Source organism: Amborella trichopoda, chromosome 2 (assembly GCF_054954075.1).
Source record: "Amborella trichopoda isolate Santa Cruz 75 chromosome 2, AtrichopodaSantaCruz75HAP2 v2.0, whole genome shotgun sequence".
In the NCBI taxonomy this organism is placed as follows: domain Eukaryota; kingdom Viridiplantae; phylum Streptophyta; class Magnoliopsida; order Amborellales; family Amborellaceae; genus Amborella; species Amborella trichopoda.
The window spans coordinates 20,414,692-20,431,907 of NC_142337.1; the positions used below are offsets into that span (position 1 = coordinate 20,414,692).

At 40.6% G+C, this 17,216-nt stretch overlaps 1 protein-coding gene across 18 annotated transcripts in view; it reads right to left on the bottom strand.

Moving 5' to 3' along the window:
- The window catches only part of LOC105421545 (pentatricopeptide repeat-containing protein At4g21880, mitochondrial), a 121,897-nt gene continuing 104,681 nt past the window's right edge, over window positions 1–17,216 (bottom strand). For 11 of the 18 annotated variants that reach the window (XM_088858287.1, XM_088858286.1, XM_088858290.1 and 8 more), the window contains 3 exons: window positions 12,917–13,134; window positions 1,679–1,949; window positions 1–179 (listed from right to left, as the gene is read on the bottom strand). In XM_088858287.1, the coding sequence (XP_088714413.1) occupies window positions 1,814–1,949; window positions 12,917–13,134 (354 nt within the window). In that variant the 3' untranslated portion in view covers window positions 1–179; window positions 1,679–1,813. Of the gene's footprint in view, window positions 180–362; window positions 923–1,678; window positions 1,950–12,916; window positions 13,135–17,216 lie in introns of all 18 variants that reach the window. The other 7 variants (XM_088858273.1, XM_088858280.1, XM_088858277.1 and 4 more) reach the window with 3 other exon arrangements.

A 17,216-nucleotide genomic window follows, 5' to 3' on the forward strand; every position in this document is an offset into this window, starting at 1 on the left:
TTTGCAGAATTCTCAACTTAGCCATTAAGGAAACAATGGTGTTTACTTATTAGTACAACAGATAGATTGATACAATATTAAATAATTAAGAACACCATTGATCTTTAGGACCAACTCAATTTCTATCACAAGAAACTATCCATCCTCATATAGCCCTGAACCTTCTGACAGTAAGATCACTGCAATCACAAAAAGAGAAACATGGGATGAGTAATGAATGATACAAAAAGGTTGCCAATAGAAAGAAATTTGCAAGAACGAAAGGATAGTAAACCTTATTCCCTGCATCAATTACCAAAACAGGGGCCATTTAGATACTATATGACACGCATGTCAACTTCAGTGGGACACAAAGGACTCACAGGAGGCATTCTGACTCTCAAGAATTGGAATATGCATTAGTATCCTTCACAATAGCTCCTACGACAAGAAGAGTGCTTCTCTCAGTTTCTTGCCATCTTCCGAACACGAGTTGCCTTTTAACTGATAAAAATGTCATAATGGCAACGATTTCACCTCTGGAAAAATGCACAAGTACCCAGTCCATAAGCTATGAGCACTACACAATTTCATAACTTTTTGTTGCCCAAATACCCAAACACCATAAGCACAGTAGTTGGAAAGAAATATCAAAACTAACTTCCACTTCCGGATACATTCATCTCTAACTTAATTGATCCTTATTCCATTATATCTTGTAAACAACTCATATATCACCTATATTGAAGTCTTCTGTTTGTTTTTGACTTGACTGACAGTAGAACAGTCAGTTTGTAAAGAACTTATTCTGGATGGACCACTCAGACTATGCATGTGTGTAGAAGGGCTTTCTTTGGTGTCTGAACTATCTGTTTGGATGGCTCGCCATCCGGATCCTCCCAATGAATGATATAGAGATTCTAAGTTACACAAAACTAGCGTCCTGTTCACAGCAAATGTCTTTGATCTTGTTAGCATGAGGAGCATGCTGAGAATTGCTCTATTCCTTTTGATGAACATGAAACATAAACTAACATTTGAATGAGAAAAATTGGCCCTAAAAGGCAATATTTTTAACTCAAGACCATCCATACCATAATCAATTTATCCATAGATGTCAAAAACAATCTCATTATTTCCAAGAAAGGCTGAACCCGGTTTTTGCTGCCAATTTGTAATTTAGTCAATATGTGGTCAGTGCTTCACCACAGCCCATCAATTTGGGACTTGAATGAAAACAAGAACTTTCAGTTTTTGTCGAACTCACATAGTGGAGGCATTGTGCAGACTTCTTGGGTTAGTTTTTTGGCAGCTAAAGGTATGCGTAAACCACATTCATTTTCAGCCATGCTGCCCAACAGCACCAAATTCATGGCAGCATGCAGAAAAACCTTAAATTGCTCAACCTAAGTGAGAGTTCAAAAAGCATGTTATAGATATGATTAATAGACTTTGGGTACAGATGATTTCTCCTTATAACTAAATTACTTTACAAAACAAATTTGTAGAAAAGCTCAATTTTTAATATTATGGTAAATTGACATCAGTTAAATACTTCATCATGGAGAAAGGTCATATTTAAACAGGCCGTAACACTGTAGGAAATATAGGTATTTCGCTCTTTCTTAAAATGACAGGAGGATTCTATCACTGTACCAATCAACTGAGAAATTAAAAAAATGCCTCTAATAGGGTTTACCTGTTGTCTGATGGTCAACTATTTCCGTGCTCTGGACATCAATGAACAAGGTAAAACCATTTGCAGCAACCACAATGTACTGATTGGGTTTTCTCTCTGAAGAACATGGCTGAAGATGAGGAACTATGAATTTTTTTAACCCATTTGCTTATCATAAGCTTTCTTGGATGCCTTGATGATATAACGCACGTGCGGGTCATCTTTTGATATGCGCCTTAAAATTTTTGTGGCACATGCATGTTTCCCTGAAGCCAAAAAGACCTGGAACATCCTGCACAGGCCACAATCCATTTCAGAAGTAATGACAGTACAACCTCAGTCAATTGTAGAAAGTAATCAATAAATTGAAAGGAATTCTTGGAAATAGCACTAAGATAAACTTAAAATTTAAATGAGGAATAATAAAAATGCTTCATTCACTGAACAGGAAATTATGGGTACCCTAAGAAAAGAACACCTAAATGTTCATTCTCAACTGAAGAAGCAACATACTAACTCCTTTGAAAACAACCTCGATTCTCTATAAGGAATCGGCCTTCGGAGCTTGATTGATTAAGGTGTCGCATGTCCTAAGTCCATTTCCCACAATTTTTTAACTTCAATAAATTTTTTTTGAATGATAAATGCTTTCATTAAACAAAATTTGGTTTACAATTATGTGTACCACATACAAAAATAGTTTATATACAAGACTCAACCATGTACCGATTTCCTCCAAGCTCAATATCAATATCTATCCTCAGATTCAAAAACATGCAACTACTAATGAGGACTCAGATATGCCTTCTTTTGCCAATGAGTTTGCTAGTTGGTTGGGTTCCCTCCATAGGCTGGATAGTGGCACACACTGTTTGCTCAAGAAAAAAAACCTCATAGATGTTATGTAAAGTCCATGGGTAGACCTATCCTCTACTGGCATGAGCAGTGGTTGTTACAGAGTCTCCTTCAATGATTACTTTCAACTAGGGTCTAAACTCCTCAGCCCAGTTAGCGAAGTCCACACCTCTGAGTCATTTGCATTGCACAAATGTAGCGGTTCCAAATAGCACAAAATAATCTTTCTTCCATCATTTCTTAGGTGCCTCCCACCCCTGCTTCTCTCAAAATGGCGATAGAACTGGCATCAAAGTTTACTTCCATATCCATTAAGTCCCCCTAGGGGGCAGCACTATCCACCTTAAAGCTCTACCCTCCCATGGTAATTTTCCACTGGTCCATTTAAATTCAAAGTAATTTAATGAATATCCCGAGAATTCATTCTTTGATTTGGCCCATGAGACGACTGTAATCTGGATCTATCCTTTCTTCTCTTCCCCTTTTGCTTAATGAAACACCAAGCATTTTATTCCTTCCAAACTAGCCATATAATATAATTCTTCATAGAATAATTACTAGCTTACATAAGTTCGTTGCACCATGTTGCAACAGGGCTTCAATTGAGGAAGGGGGGCCCAATTTAGCTTGATAAGACCAAATGCAAAAGCCCAAAATTTACTCACTTCCTTATAGTGGAGAAGTGAGGCCAAGCTTACAAATCGGGCATATATGTTCAAGATGATGAATCCCGGCTCGTAAGGAGGTCAGAGGTCACCACCTTGTTATGGGCAGCCATCCATCAAAAAATCTGATTCTTGGTCAGGCAGGTATAAGCTACAGTTTTTTGGCAACTGCATTTTGCATGGAATGGATTAAGATCTGGAGCATGAATTTAACTGGGAAATGTCCTTTGGAATCAGGCATCCAAAGTAGTTTGTCCCCATAAAGGGAGATAATCAAACTACACATGAATAGTGCTCTTGAAAATTTATCACCACTCAATCTTACAAAACAAAATTATACACCAATGAACACTCGAAAACATATTACAACATGATTTCCATTACATTAACACACTATTGTTCAAGTATAAAATGTATCATGACCATGAGAAGCCAATTAGAGCTCTCATGTGCCCGGCTATGTGCCAATGGATGACATGTGATGGCATATCACAAATCCAGGCCAATTCATACATGCTTCAAATATGAAAGAATTTGCAGAGATTCAAAGATATAAAACAAGTGGGAAGTTTGTGGGAGAGATCTGGCTCTTTGAAAGCAAAACTAGTTCAAGTTTCTTCATAGAGTGGCTCATGAAAATTCGGCATACTCACTCTTTGAAAAACCAACAATTTAAGAAGAAAACTAGGAGGTGATCTGAATGATTGATATGAATATGAAAAACTCAAAGAGATATCAGCAAGAAATACTCTAAAATTCAAGGGAGAAAGCTCATAGATAACTATCTCAAATTGTGCATGGATGAAGCCTTAAACTACATGGATCAAGTGAGATCAATAAAGATTCAAGGAAGCAAATATTCAAGGAAGCAAAGATATAATCATTAGAGGGGGAAAAAGAGTAATTGTTGAAGGCTTGAAGACTAGATCATCCACGGCTTAAATTTTGAGCTTTGGATCATCATTAATGGAGTAGTATGAGACCTTCAAAGGAGCTCTTCTCTCGCACAACATGAAAAGGCTCTTTAGACAGAGAACGGAAGAACCCAATGGCCTTGGGTGTGCCAACAAAGAGATAGTGAAGAGAGAGAGACGTGCTACTTTTGGAGGGAAAGTTTATGATGTGATCTCATGTATGTGAAAACTTGACTCAAGGGGTGTTTATAGCTTTTCAAGCCTCAAGTGTGGAGATGCTTCTAGATGATGAATTATGGCCCTTCATGTCCTAGCCCACCATCCACCATCATGCCATCAAGATGTGTGGTACGGATTTAAACACCTTTATCCTTCTTCAATTCACTCCAATTTCCCTTGTTATAAAAAAGTCCATGCTCTTCACCTTTAACAAACCTACCTTAAAACCAAGATGGAGGGTATGTGGTAGGCCCTAGATTTTCGTGAAACCCCTTTTTTCTTAAAACTCGTGGCGCCTCTTTGGATCTCAGGGAGAGAAAGAAAAGAAAGAAAAGGTGTGTGCATGCTGCACCCCCTCCCCCCCCCCCCTTTTGGGTTCACGCACGTGTGTGTGTGGACGTGACCCCAGCGCCCACAAGGAGAAGGGTTGGGTAGTGTGGTAGGTGCGGATCGAACCAACAAAAGAAATAAAAGCACGAGGTAAGGCCCACCTCACTCGTTTGGGGTCGGGACACGTCCGGGCATTCAGCCCTCTTAGATCATTTCGAAAGCCTCCCGGCCTTTTCGGCTCAGTCTGGCTCCGGTGCAACTTTGCACAACTTCAAGTACCCACTTGATAAATGGCTTGAAATTTCGCCCATTGCCTCGCCTTTCGTGATAGGATTTGAAGGGGTTTGGGGATTGAGAGTTTAAGAGATGAAGATAGAAAAAAGGGAGATGGAGTACAGAAAAAGAAGGAAAGACAGAAGAGAGGGGGAAGTCACCCAAGTATTGGGTAATCTTTCGGCGTCACCTCCCCCAGGAAGTATTACCAGAGGCACAAGAAAGCTATTAGGCACAAAGCCTAGATACCCAGGAGATTCACAAGAAACTATACTGGTGGGACACGCCCGACCAGGATGCGTCTTGCAAGAGCCTCCTAAGAGCAACTTTTAGAATGAAAATGAATTGATGAGAAGATGAAAAAAGAGGGTAAGAGAAGACGAGAAAGGGTCGAGAAAATTGGGTAGCCTCACCTCCCCAAGGAGGTATGTGCCAGACGACAACGGAAAAGGCACTAGGCTTGGAACCTAAGTACCACAGAGGATTCACAAGAAACTATACTGGTGGACTAAGCCTGACCAGGATGTGTCTTGGAAGAGCCCCCTAAGAATGGTTTGAGTGATATGAAAGGTAAAGAATGAAGAAGGGGAAGCTAGAATGAGAGAGAAGAGAGTGAAGACAAGAAAGAAAAGAAGAAACTAACCCCGGAGGTTTCTTAAGGTCAAGGGAACCGGTCAAGCCTGGCACGGCCTCAGATGAGCTTCTCGCAAAAGGATGGTTCAAGCTAGAAGATTGGAGTGAGAGATGAGGAAAGAGAATAATGAAGAGGGTAAAAGAAATAGAGTGCAGGAAACGAAAGAGAGAGAAGAGAAGAAGAAAATGAGAAAGGAAGGGACCAACCCCGGAGGTTTCTTAAGGCCAAGGGAATGGGTCAAGCTCGGCACGGCCTTAGAAGAGCCTCATGCAAAAGGATGGTCCGAGTTGGAGGATTGAAGTGAGAGATGAGGAAAGAGAATGATAAAGAGGGTAGAAGAGAGAAATAGAGTGAGGGAAAAGAAAGAGGGAGAAGAGAAGAAGAAGATGATGAGATACAGGGGAAGAGAAAGAAAGTGAATGGGAGAGATTAAGAGGGAATGGAGAGGAAGAGAGAGTGAGAGAGAAAGAGAGTGAGAGGGAAAAGAAGAAGAGAGGGAGTGAGGAGAAGGGAAAGAGAGTGAAAAGGGAGGGGGGGGATAAGAGAAAGAAAGAGAAGAGAAAGAGGAAGAGAGGGAGAGGGATGAGAAAAAAGAGGAATAGCGATGACGAGAGGGGGGAGAGATGGGGCCGCGGTTAAGCCACTGGCCCAAGTGAGTAGAGAGAAAGAGATGGGGACAGCGGCCTGGCCGCTGGCCCGAGTGGGAAAGAGAGAGAGGGGGGAGGAGTTGGGGCAGTAGCTAAGCTGTTGGCTTGTGAAGAGAGACAGAGAAAGAAAGAGAGAGAGAGAGAGGAAGAAGAGGGGAAAAAGAGAGAATGTTAGAGTGACAGAGAAAGGAGAGAGAGGGAGAAGAAGAAATAGGAAAAGAAGAGAGAGGGAGAAGAAGGATAAAAAGAAGAGAGAGGCAAAAGAAGAAGAAAGAGAAAAGGAAGAGAGACAAGAAAGAGAGTGAGGGCAGGAGAGAGAAGGGTGCGAGAAGAAGAGAGAGAAAGAAAGAGAAAAAGGAGAGAAGAAGAGAGGGAGAGAGAAAGAGAGGAAGAGAGAATGAAGTTGAATCTGGGTACCTATGTGATGAGCTAAGGGGCTCGAGCTCGGAAGGCTATGCTTGGTCTCAGTGCTCCTTGAGAGGTCCTTGTAGGGGAGAAGGGTCAAGGTAGGCTAGGGGATAAGGGTTCAAAGGGGTGTGGTTTATGGTAGGGCTAAGCTACTGTGTATGGTTGATATGGGTTGGGTAAGGTTAGGGTGTATAGTTGGTTTCGGTTGCGTAAGGTTAGGGTGTATAGGTGGTTTGGGTTAGGTTAGATGATCTAAGGACTCTAGTTTAAATTGACAATGGCTTATGGTTATGGAAATATGGACTATGGGTTAAGATAGACTATGGCTTACGGTTATGGGAATATGGACTATGATTGGGGGAGTATAATAAGTATGGAGTATGGTTAGAGTGGTCTATGGCCTAGGGTTGGGATAGTATGAGTAGTGTGGTCCAAGGTTGAGGTAGAGTGGTCCAAGGGTATTCTCTCACTAGAAAAATATTTTTCTCTCCTCTCTCTTGAAGTAAGACAATATAACTTAAGCTCAAAGGGGTTCGAGGACGGCCACATGAGTGAATGGATGTCTCTTTTTTCAAAATTCTACAATTTGTGTATTTTTGTTAACCTTCTCTCTAAGATTTCTTTTGTTTCGGGCATCGTATTGGGCCGGGCCGTATGTCAAAATGTGTGTCTTGATGAGACACACAACATACTGAAATTTGGGCTTGATTGGCCTCAAAACAAAGAAGTTATGACCTCCTAAAGAATTCCCAAACCCAAGAAACACATTTTACATAAATGAAAACTGGTTCACCGAGGCTACACAGGAATAATAATGTAAAACCTGCCTATTTTGGGTAAGTTAGGCTTAGAATGGCCAAGAAGTGTCCAAATGAGCTGAAAATTAATATTTGGGGCTTTTTGGGTGTTCTGAATCCAATATTGGTGGTCTGGTGCTCATTTGAGACCATGGAAATATAGCTCCAGTTATGAGGTACTTTTCAGCATGTTAGGAGTGGCACTGCGAAATGTAATTTTTATCCTGATCTGCTTTATCTTTATAGGATTGGGACGAACCTTGGCAGGCATTCTTAGAACAACAACTGTCAATCACCTTCTCATGCGTTTTGGGGCCACGACGACAACTTTTCAAAATTGCTAAAAAACCAGGTTTATTAGTATGGCGTTCAGTAGTCCATAGGTGTTTTTGGTACCTATAGGTCTAGGTTGCAATTGGCTTCTCCATTATTCGCACCGAGGATTCAAGCGTGTCAAAAATACCCTACAACAGTATGACTTATGGTCTGTTAACAAAATATCAGCAAAACAAATCTTTGAATATTCCCCCTTTTTATAAGAGTATGTGGGTCTAATGAAAACATGCCACATAAGCGAAGTGGTTATATGCACTATTATCATATGCCATTAGGGTTAGGCTTGTAATAAGAAACTCCATATCCCATCTAGATCTCTCCACACATGTACACAAACTATACTTGCTTAACATATGCTAAAATTAATTTCCCAAAATATAATATTTTTGGAAATTAAAAAATACAACAGTACGCAACTTCATATAACAATAAAACAAATGACAAGGGGGGTCCCCACATGGGGTTGACGTCACCCCCACATCATCTCCAAATGGGGGGACGTGGTACCCCATGGGATTGGCATGTGGACACCCATTGGCCATTTAAATGTTATGTGTGGATCCTGCGGGACTGTACTTAATTGTTATTACCTCGAAACAATTCTGAAAAACGAATTTTCTTGCTCAGAAATATTCCCATAAATACCTAAAAATCATTTTAACGATTTTCCAACAAAATAAATCATTTGGCATCGATTAAACACGTTTATAAGGGAAATTCTGATCCTTGGAATCTAATTAATAAAATGAAGCACTCCACTTGGCTAGCCCCGGTGGTTGGCCCTAGTTTTTTTGACATTGGGGTCAAGAAACCCTTTCTTCAAACCACGTGGTGGTCCCTCCCTTGTCTCGTGCTCAGGAGCGAGGCGAAGGATGAGACCGCTTGTGTGCCGCACCTCCCCCTTTTTGGGTTCATGCGCATGTGCGTGTGAGGGTGACCCCAATGCCTGCTAGAATAAGTGTCGAGTAGTGTGGTGTGTGTTTGTGTGGTTCGAACCAACAAAAAAAGAGATGTGAGGTAAGGCTTACCTCACTTGGTGGGGTTGGGACACACCCGGGTGTAGAGCCCTCTTAGATCATTTCGGAAAGCCCCCCTACCTTTCACCTCGGTTTGATTCCAGCTCCCCTGCACTTGCACTTTGCGTTCATGCACACACTTTTTTTTTGGGTAATTATCACGCACACACTTTTGGATGGCCTAGAGTGACAACCCTTGGTTCGTCTTGATGAGAGTTTGAAAATTGTAAGTTTGAATTTGAGGGGGGTTTGAAAGAGGGATTGAGCCAAGAAATCAAGAAGAAGAAAGAAACCGATTCTTAAAATTTGCTAACTTCCCAGCATCACCTCCCCTAGTAGGTAATACTGATGAAGAAATAAAGGTACTAGGCACAAGGCCTAAATACCCCGGAGGCGAGTCAGAGGTGTTTACCCCTCAAGGGGAGGATTAGCCAAAAGCATGCCTCCTTCAGGAATAGCGGACGAAGTGAGAAGAGAAAAAGAGATGAAAGAGAAATAGAGTAACACTCGGTAATCTCGAAGAGCCTTCCAGCATAGACTCCCCTAGGAGGCTATGATAGAGACTTGAGGAAGGTGTCAGGGATTGAACCTAGGCACCCCGAAGGCGAGTCAGAGGTGTTTACCCCGCAAAAGGGGATTAATCAAGAGCATGACTCCTTGAGGAGTGGCGAACAAAATAAGAAGAGAAGAAGAAAAGAAAGAGAAAGGGAACGACAGAGGGGGAAAAGAGAAAAGAGAGAAAAGGCAATCTGGAGGCTAGTCAAAGGTTTTTACACGTTGAATGGGGGATTAACCAAGAGTAAGCCTCCTTAAGGAGATGTAGATGAAGTAAGAAAAGGCATCTCGAAGGCGAGCCAGAGGTGTTTACCCCTCGAGGGGGGATTAACCATGATCAAGCCTCCTTAAGGAGTAACAGACGGAGTAAGAAGAGAAGAAAAGGCATCCCAGAGGCGAGTCAGAGGTGTTTACCCCTCATAGGGGGGATTTAAGGAGTGGTAGGGGGGATTTAAGGAGTGGTAGGGGGGATTTAAGGAGTGGTGGACGAAGTAAGAAGAGAAGAAGAAGAAAAGGGAGAGCGAACCACTGGAGAACCTCAAAGAGCCTTCCGACGTAGCCTCCCCTATGAGTCTATGTCGGAGACTTGAGAAAGACGTTATGGATTGAACCTAGGCACCTCGAAGGCGAGTTAGAAGTGTTTACCGCATGAGCGGGAGGGGGGGGGGGGGGGAGGATTAACCAAGAGCAAACCTCCTTAAAGAGTAGCATACAAAATGAAAAGGGAAGGGAGGAGTAGAGGAGAAGGTAGAGAGATAGAGAGAGAGAGAGAGAGAGAGAGAGAGAGAGAGAGAGAGAGAGAGAGAGACTGGGTACCTAGGTGAGAAGCCGGTGGCTCGAGTCTAGAGATTAGGTTGAATCCCGGTGGTTCTTGAAAGCTCTTGAGAGAGGTCTATGGATTATATAGAAGGCTAAGAGTGTATGGTTCAAGGGTATAGGGTGTGGTTTGGGATAGGCTAGAGAGTATGGTTAAGGTAAGCTAGGGATATATGGTTTAAGGGGCTAGGGGTGTATGATTTTATGATAGACTTGAGAGTATAGTCCAAGGTGTACGGATTTGTGGTCTAGGGTGGACTAAGGAGCATAGTCCAACGTGTAGGGATTTGTAGTCCAAGGGTATTCTTTCTAAAGTAAAAACTGTAAAACTTTTCTATCTTCTCTTGGGTTGGGCACAATTCAATTCATTTTTCACTAAAACTGCCAACCTTTTATAAATGATAAGCCTTGAGCTTATATAGAGGTGCCCCTTAAACAAGGGTGGTGCACACTCAAAAACGACCCTAATTGCCTAAAAATGGAATTAAAATGAATTAAAGTGAATTTTCGGATTATGTGAAAAATGACCGTTTCTACCCTTGGAAATCATGGAAATGATAAATAGGCCCTCAAAAAGGTGCTTCGTCCCATCCACATGGCTTGGGAGCTTCTCCCTTGCGATCCAGCGATGTTTCGGACGATTAGATGTCATAGAAACATAGATCGTTTCGAGTCGATCGTTTTGACATACGGTTTACGATTTGAAACAGAGTTTTGCTTATGGTTTCAAAATTCCGGCCAAACCCACAAATTTGAATTCTTGCTCCTCAGATCTAGGTAATTCCGTCGCATCTTTGGTATTTTTCTTTGTCACAAATCGAAGAGGATGTCCTCGTGATCATTTTGCAATGAAAATCCCTCAATTTGGACCCCAATTGGTCACTTTAAGATTTATGGAGGTCGTCGGAAAATTGTGCCTTCTTTGAAGCGTTGATACGGTGTCTTTGCGGCCTTGATCTTGAGCAAATCTTACCTCAAATCGAAGCCCTTCGAGTCATAATGGATCCATTTTCGCGGTCAAACATCCAATGGAGCGAGGGGACGTTTTGCTTAGAAAAATCTGTATTTTGTGCTTTCTAGTCGAATTTCTCTTTTAGATTTCTTCCTTCTCGTGCGTCATCTCGGGCCGTGCCATATGTTGAAATGTTTGTCTCGATGAGAAGAATGACATACTAAAATTTGCGGTCGATTGGCCTCAAGACGAAGAAGATATGGCTTTTGCAAGAAACTCCGTTTTTGAAAATCACAATTTCCATAAATAGAAATTGGTTCATAGTGGCTTCTCATGAATAGTGTAAGGCCTACCCATTTTAGGCAAGTCAGCATTAGAAGGGTCCAATTGAGTTGAAACTTTGTATTCTGAGGTTTTTGGGCCTTCTGAGTCTGTCTCTGGTGCTCTGACGATCATCAAAGACCTTAACAATATAACTCTAGTTATAAGGTATTTTGTACATGTTAAAGAGTAACATTGTAACTGAAACTTCATCTTGTTCCATTGTATCTTTGTTTGATCGAGACAAAACTTGGTGGGCACCTTTGAGGCATCAAATGCCACCCTCACATGCTTTTTTGGGGCCAGGATAACACCATTTCAAATCTTTCCAAAATTAGGTTTGTTTACTCACGGGCTTTCGTAATCCATGGGCATTTTTGGTACCTGTAGGTCTAGGTCGCAACCGTCTCCTGTTTTATTCGTCTCAGGGATACAAGTGTGTTAAAAATAGCATACAACACCGGGAATCTACAACCACTTTCTCGAAATGACCCAACAGACTCATGACCCATGGTATATAATCAAGGGCTCCTGATTTTAGCCTATCAAAGTCAAACCGATGTGTTTCTCTGAATCCCCAAGTTTAAGCGGATTTCAGGGGCACCCCCTAGAGGACATGCACATAAGGTGCGGGAGTTCCTCTCTTGGCACATGTGCATAGCTCTATCCAGTGGATCCTTGGAAGAGTGGCTTCCAATACATTATGACTGTGTATGCACATGCTACGAGAAAGTTTGTAGTTGTCAGGGATTTAGACCAATGCCCTATATTGGCTCTAACCTTCCCATATAGGAGTCTTAGTCATCAAGCTCCTACAAAAATGGTATTGCCCTGGCCTATCACTCAGTCATGAGGCACAAATATAATAATCGAACTTGACTTAGAAGTAAACCTCAACCCTCTTGGTACCTCCCATATATAGAAACTTCTCATGACATAATCGAGGTTCCACGACTCTTGGTCCTGGTGTGCCAAGATTCTATAGTCACGTCGCTCTCATACGCCCATTAGAGTCAATAGCCATTTGAAAATATCAGAATTTAATGCTTTGAAAGGACAATTCCAACAATTTTAAGTAACTAATCAGGGATAAAGTAGAAATTCTTGACAAAACGATAAAAATTAATTAACTAGTAGAAGATAACATCATCTACATGACGTGTAACATCACCCACATGGAGCAATGATTGCTTCTTAACCACTAGTAAAATGCCACTAGTTTCTTACAAAAATATTTATTCTAGCCCTCCTAATGACCAAAAATTCCCTAACTCAAAAAATTTTGTATTACGAAACAATGGGAAATAAGTGTCAAAAAATGTTGAGAAAATTAACCATAGAAAAAATAATCATCGTAAGCAAAAATTTTAAAAAGTTCGCATAAATATATTCTTATCCAACAAGAATATGACCATCATAGTGCAGTCTATAATCATTACTTACAATTTGACATGGCTGCAACAGTGAATGTAGAACAAGCAATATAAAGCAAAAGAGTTCACAATGGAAAAATTTAGATACCTTAAAGAAGTCAGCACATTGTAAGGAAGGCCAGCTTTCCGATATTCATCCCAAACTAATTGGGCATAATGGGGATTCTTGACATGAACACAAGCACTAAGAAGGAAATCAAGACTTGTTCGTGATGGACAGAGATTAAGGTTTTCCTTCATAGCCTGGAGTAATTCCAAACCAATCTCTACATCTGCAGGGTCTCCATCACATATTTGTCCAAATGCCTGTAAACAGATTGTTTGTGCAAAATAAATGAGTGGAAACAGTTCTAAAGAGCGAGTTAATATAACTCAAATTCATAAGTACTGGTAACATGTATATCTATCTACCAAGGAGAATCATCTGGAAAATGTGATGGTGGGAACATAAATTGTTATTTCATGATTAGAAAGAATGCAAAACTAGGACAGATTTTGGGGCTTAGTTGCAAGAACCTCATACATGGACTTGATTAAGGTATGTTTGAACTACATATTATCCGAATATTTCAAAGTAATATAAGATTTACAACAATCATGCTCTTCCCAGTTCCTAAACCTTTGATTGACCAAAATCTTCACCTAGAAATTAAGATAAGTTCCTATTAGTTACCCAAAACATAAAGATACAGTTCCTATTATCTGAAACACACAAAATTCAAGTAGGACGTGAATTTTATGGGGTTCAATTTCTCCATCAGCAAAATCTTTCATGTTCTGCATTCCCTTTGAGCCTATTGCACCTACACCACTCTCTTGCCTTATGGACTGAACCAAGCCAGCAAACAACCTAGCCAGAAAATAATTTCACGGCGACTAAAATGAAGAAGACCCTCAATTAATCATGCCTAAAGAGAAAGAGCCCACCTGAGTTTTGCTCTTCTTCTATAACAATGGCAGTTTTAGAGTTTTGGTATAAGGTGAAGCAGTGATGCCACCACGGATTAGGGAGTACGATGTAGAATTGACAAGGATTGTAGTGAACACCACTAGAATCGAATTCCATGAGGAAACCTACTAATCCATATAGAAGGATTTTCGTGTACACCATTAGATGAGTTCATGGCTGGACACAGTTAAAAGAGGGGAAGAAAATTGAGAGGAACGATTATGAAATTAGAATTTTGAGTAATAAAAAAAATTAGATTTTCAATGCCACATTTAGGATGGTTTTGAGCCTTTTTGGTGGACTTTCGAGATTTTTTTAGAAGGTTGGGTGATTTGATTTGCAGAGAAGAAGATGAATACGGTGGCTTCGAGTTGGAAAGGAGAAGATGGGTTGGGCACTTCTTTTTTTAAGATTTGGAGAGAGAGAGAGAGAGAGAGAGAGAGAGAGAGAGAGAGCTGTAAATCGAGTGATATAGATGAGCAGAAAAAAGACAAGAGAGAGAGCTTGTAAATCTAGAGAGAGGTTTTTCTTTTTGCTGGACAATCCAAGTTATCAGAAAGCTTGGCTCTTTTATCAAACGAGGGTAAAAGAAAGGCTTTTTTAATATGTAGTCCAACAAAGTGAGTTCAGAGAGAAATTTGAAACCCTTGCTGGATTGCCAGGTGTCTGTTTGATATGTGGATTTAAAAAAAAAAAAAGAAGGTACAAGTGACAGCAGAGGTCATAGACACATTTGTAGGATTATGATGTTGGAAGTGAAAGAAGCTTTGAAAAGAATGAAGATAGGAAAGGCTTTAGGACCAAATGGTATCCCAATAGAAGTTTGAAAGGGCATGGGGGAAATTGGCATTGACTGGCTGACAAAGCTGTTCAACAAAGTGTTGAGAACAATGAAAATGGCAGATGAATGGAGAAAAAATATTGTAGTACCTATTTACAAAAACAAAAGAGACATACAGAATTATGCAAACTATCGAGGGATCAAAGCTTATGAGCCATATTATGAAGCTCTGAGAAAGAGTGATTGAGCAACGACTAAAGCATGAAATGAGTGTATCTGAAAACCAATTTGGTTTTATGCAAGGAAGGTCAACAACTGAAGCTATTTTCTTACTTAGACAACTGATTGGGAAGTTTAGGGCAAAGGGAAAAAACCTCCACATGGTCTTTATTGATCTACAAAAAGCTTATGATAGAGTACCTTGAGATTTGATTTGGCAGGTGTTGGAAAGGAAAGGCGTCTCTAGACACTACATCGACTTGGTGAGAGATATGTACGTTGGAGTGGTTACTAATGTACGAACAACTAGTGGAGAGACGAGTGAGTTTTCAGTGACAATAGGTCTACATCAAGGGTCAGCATTGAACCCATACCTCTTTGTCTTAGTTATGGACGACTTAGCTAAGCACTTGCAAGATAAGGTACCGTAGAGGATGTTGTTTGTAGATGACACATAGTTTTGATTGATGAGACCCGAAACGACGTCAACACAAAGTTAGAACTTTGGAGGGATGCTCTAGAATCCAAAGGTTTTAAAATTAGTCGGACTAAGACAGAGTATATGGAGTGCAAATTTGGTAGACATAGTAGTAGAGACAAGGAAGTAGTTAAGATTCACAACTAGGAGATACAAAAAAGACCGCACTTTCGATATCTTAGGTTGATAATCTAGAAAAATAGAGAGATCGAGGAAGATGTCGCACACATAATGAGAGCTGGGTGGGCAAAGTGGAGATGTGCAACTAGAATTTTATGTGATCGCCACATACCAAGGAGGCTAATGGGCAAGTTCTGTAGAACAGTGGTGAGACCAGCTTTGCTCTATGGGATGGAATGTTGGGTGGACAAAAAACAATATACCCATAGTATCAGTGTAGCGGAGATCAGGATATTGACATGGATGACTGGCAAGACAAGAAGGAATAGACTTCGTAATGAATCTATTCAAGAGAATTTAGGAGTGGCACCAATAGGCGATAAAATGAGAGAGAGTAGATTTAGGTGGGCTGGCCATGTATGGTGCCGACTAAGTACAACGCCTGTTCGGAGGTGCAAATTAATTCAAGTGGAAGGACTGTAAAGGGCAAGGGGTAGGCCCAAAAGGATGTGGTTGGAAGTAGTCCGAAAACGTATGGGGACTTATGGCCTCATTGAGGATATGACCTTTAATAGAGCAGAAAGGAGAACCAGGATTCATGTAGCCGACCCTAATTAATTGGGAAAAGGCTAAAGTGATGATGATGATGATGTGGATATGAAAAAACAAGTTTCAAGGGAAGCCATGATTGTTGGTGGTAATGCTCTAGTAATATTATCATGTCTTGAAAAGTATTCGATCAAATGTTTGAGAAAAACTTGCTTTCCGAAAAAATCTAATTTTGTTAACCAAATAGTTCAAATATCACATCTATAAAGATTCTGAATTATTGGTAGACAGTAAAAGAGACAAAAAAAAGAACATGTTTGGATAATATGTATTATAGAAATATAGAAAGCCAACAAAGCCTTCATTCAAATTTTCAAATTTCTGAATATTTAAATCCTGTTTTATCAACATTTCCCTAACAAGTTTATTACATTATTCTCTTGTAAGAACAATAGATTCACCAACAGAATATATGTCATTCTCACAAGGCCATTCAGATATACATCATCGACCTCAAATGTGCAAGTAACCTGATTTTCTCAAGCATGATTACAATCTTATCCAACATTATCAACTGTATGATTTGTACGCGCACAATTCGTACACGTTTTGAGTTCCAACCCCTGCCTCCATAATCCCTACCACTGCCCCTTCCAGAGTCACGAGCACATCCCCTATTTCTACTTCCATCACCTCTGCCCACAATAATATCAGAGTCACTATTCAAAAATTCGGTGGCCTAGGCGGCTGGGAATCCAAAACAGCTAGGCATGGCTTGGGCGGGCTACATAGGCTCATGTGTCCAGGCACCCGCCTAGCTGGCCAAGATGCTGCTGTTCTTGTCTTAAGGCGGGGGCCACGACGCAGGGAGGCTGAGGGTGGGAAAAGGGCCTCAACTAAGGGAATTTTCGAGATTTCCCACCTCCTAAAAGGGGAAGGGGAAAAAAAGAAGGGGGGGGGGGGTGGTTGGGGAGCGTTCTTGTTCCTCAAAGCCCCTCATGTGTAAGTTACAAAGAGAAAAACTATAAGAAACTAAGTATTTAAATGTTTTTTAAAGATAGATTTTTTTTTAACTTTTCGAATTTCTTGAGAAATAAAAAAATTCTTCATGATACTTTTTGGAGTTTGGATTGGTCGTATAAGTGGACTTTTTGACGACCAAATATCACTGGTTTGGGCCGTTATAGGTTTCATTTTGAAATGGCTAGTGAATTACAATATGTGAATTACAGTTTGGCATTTTTTTTTTGGTATGATTCGTTATGATTTGAATCATTTGATGTTCTTTTAGT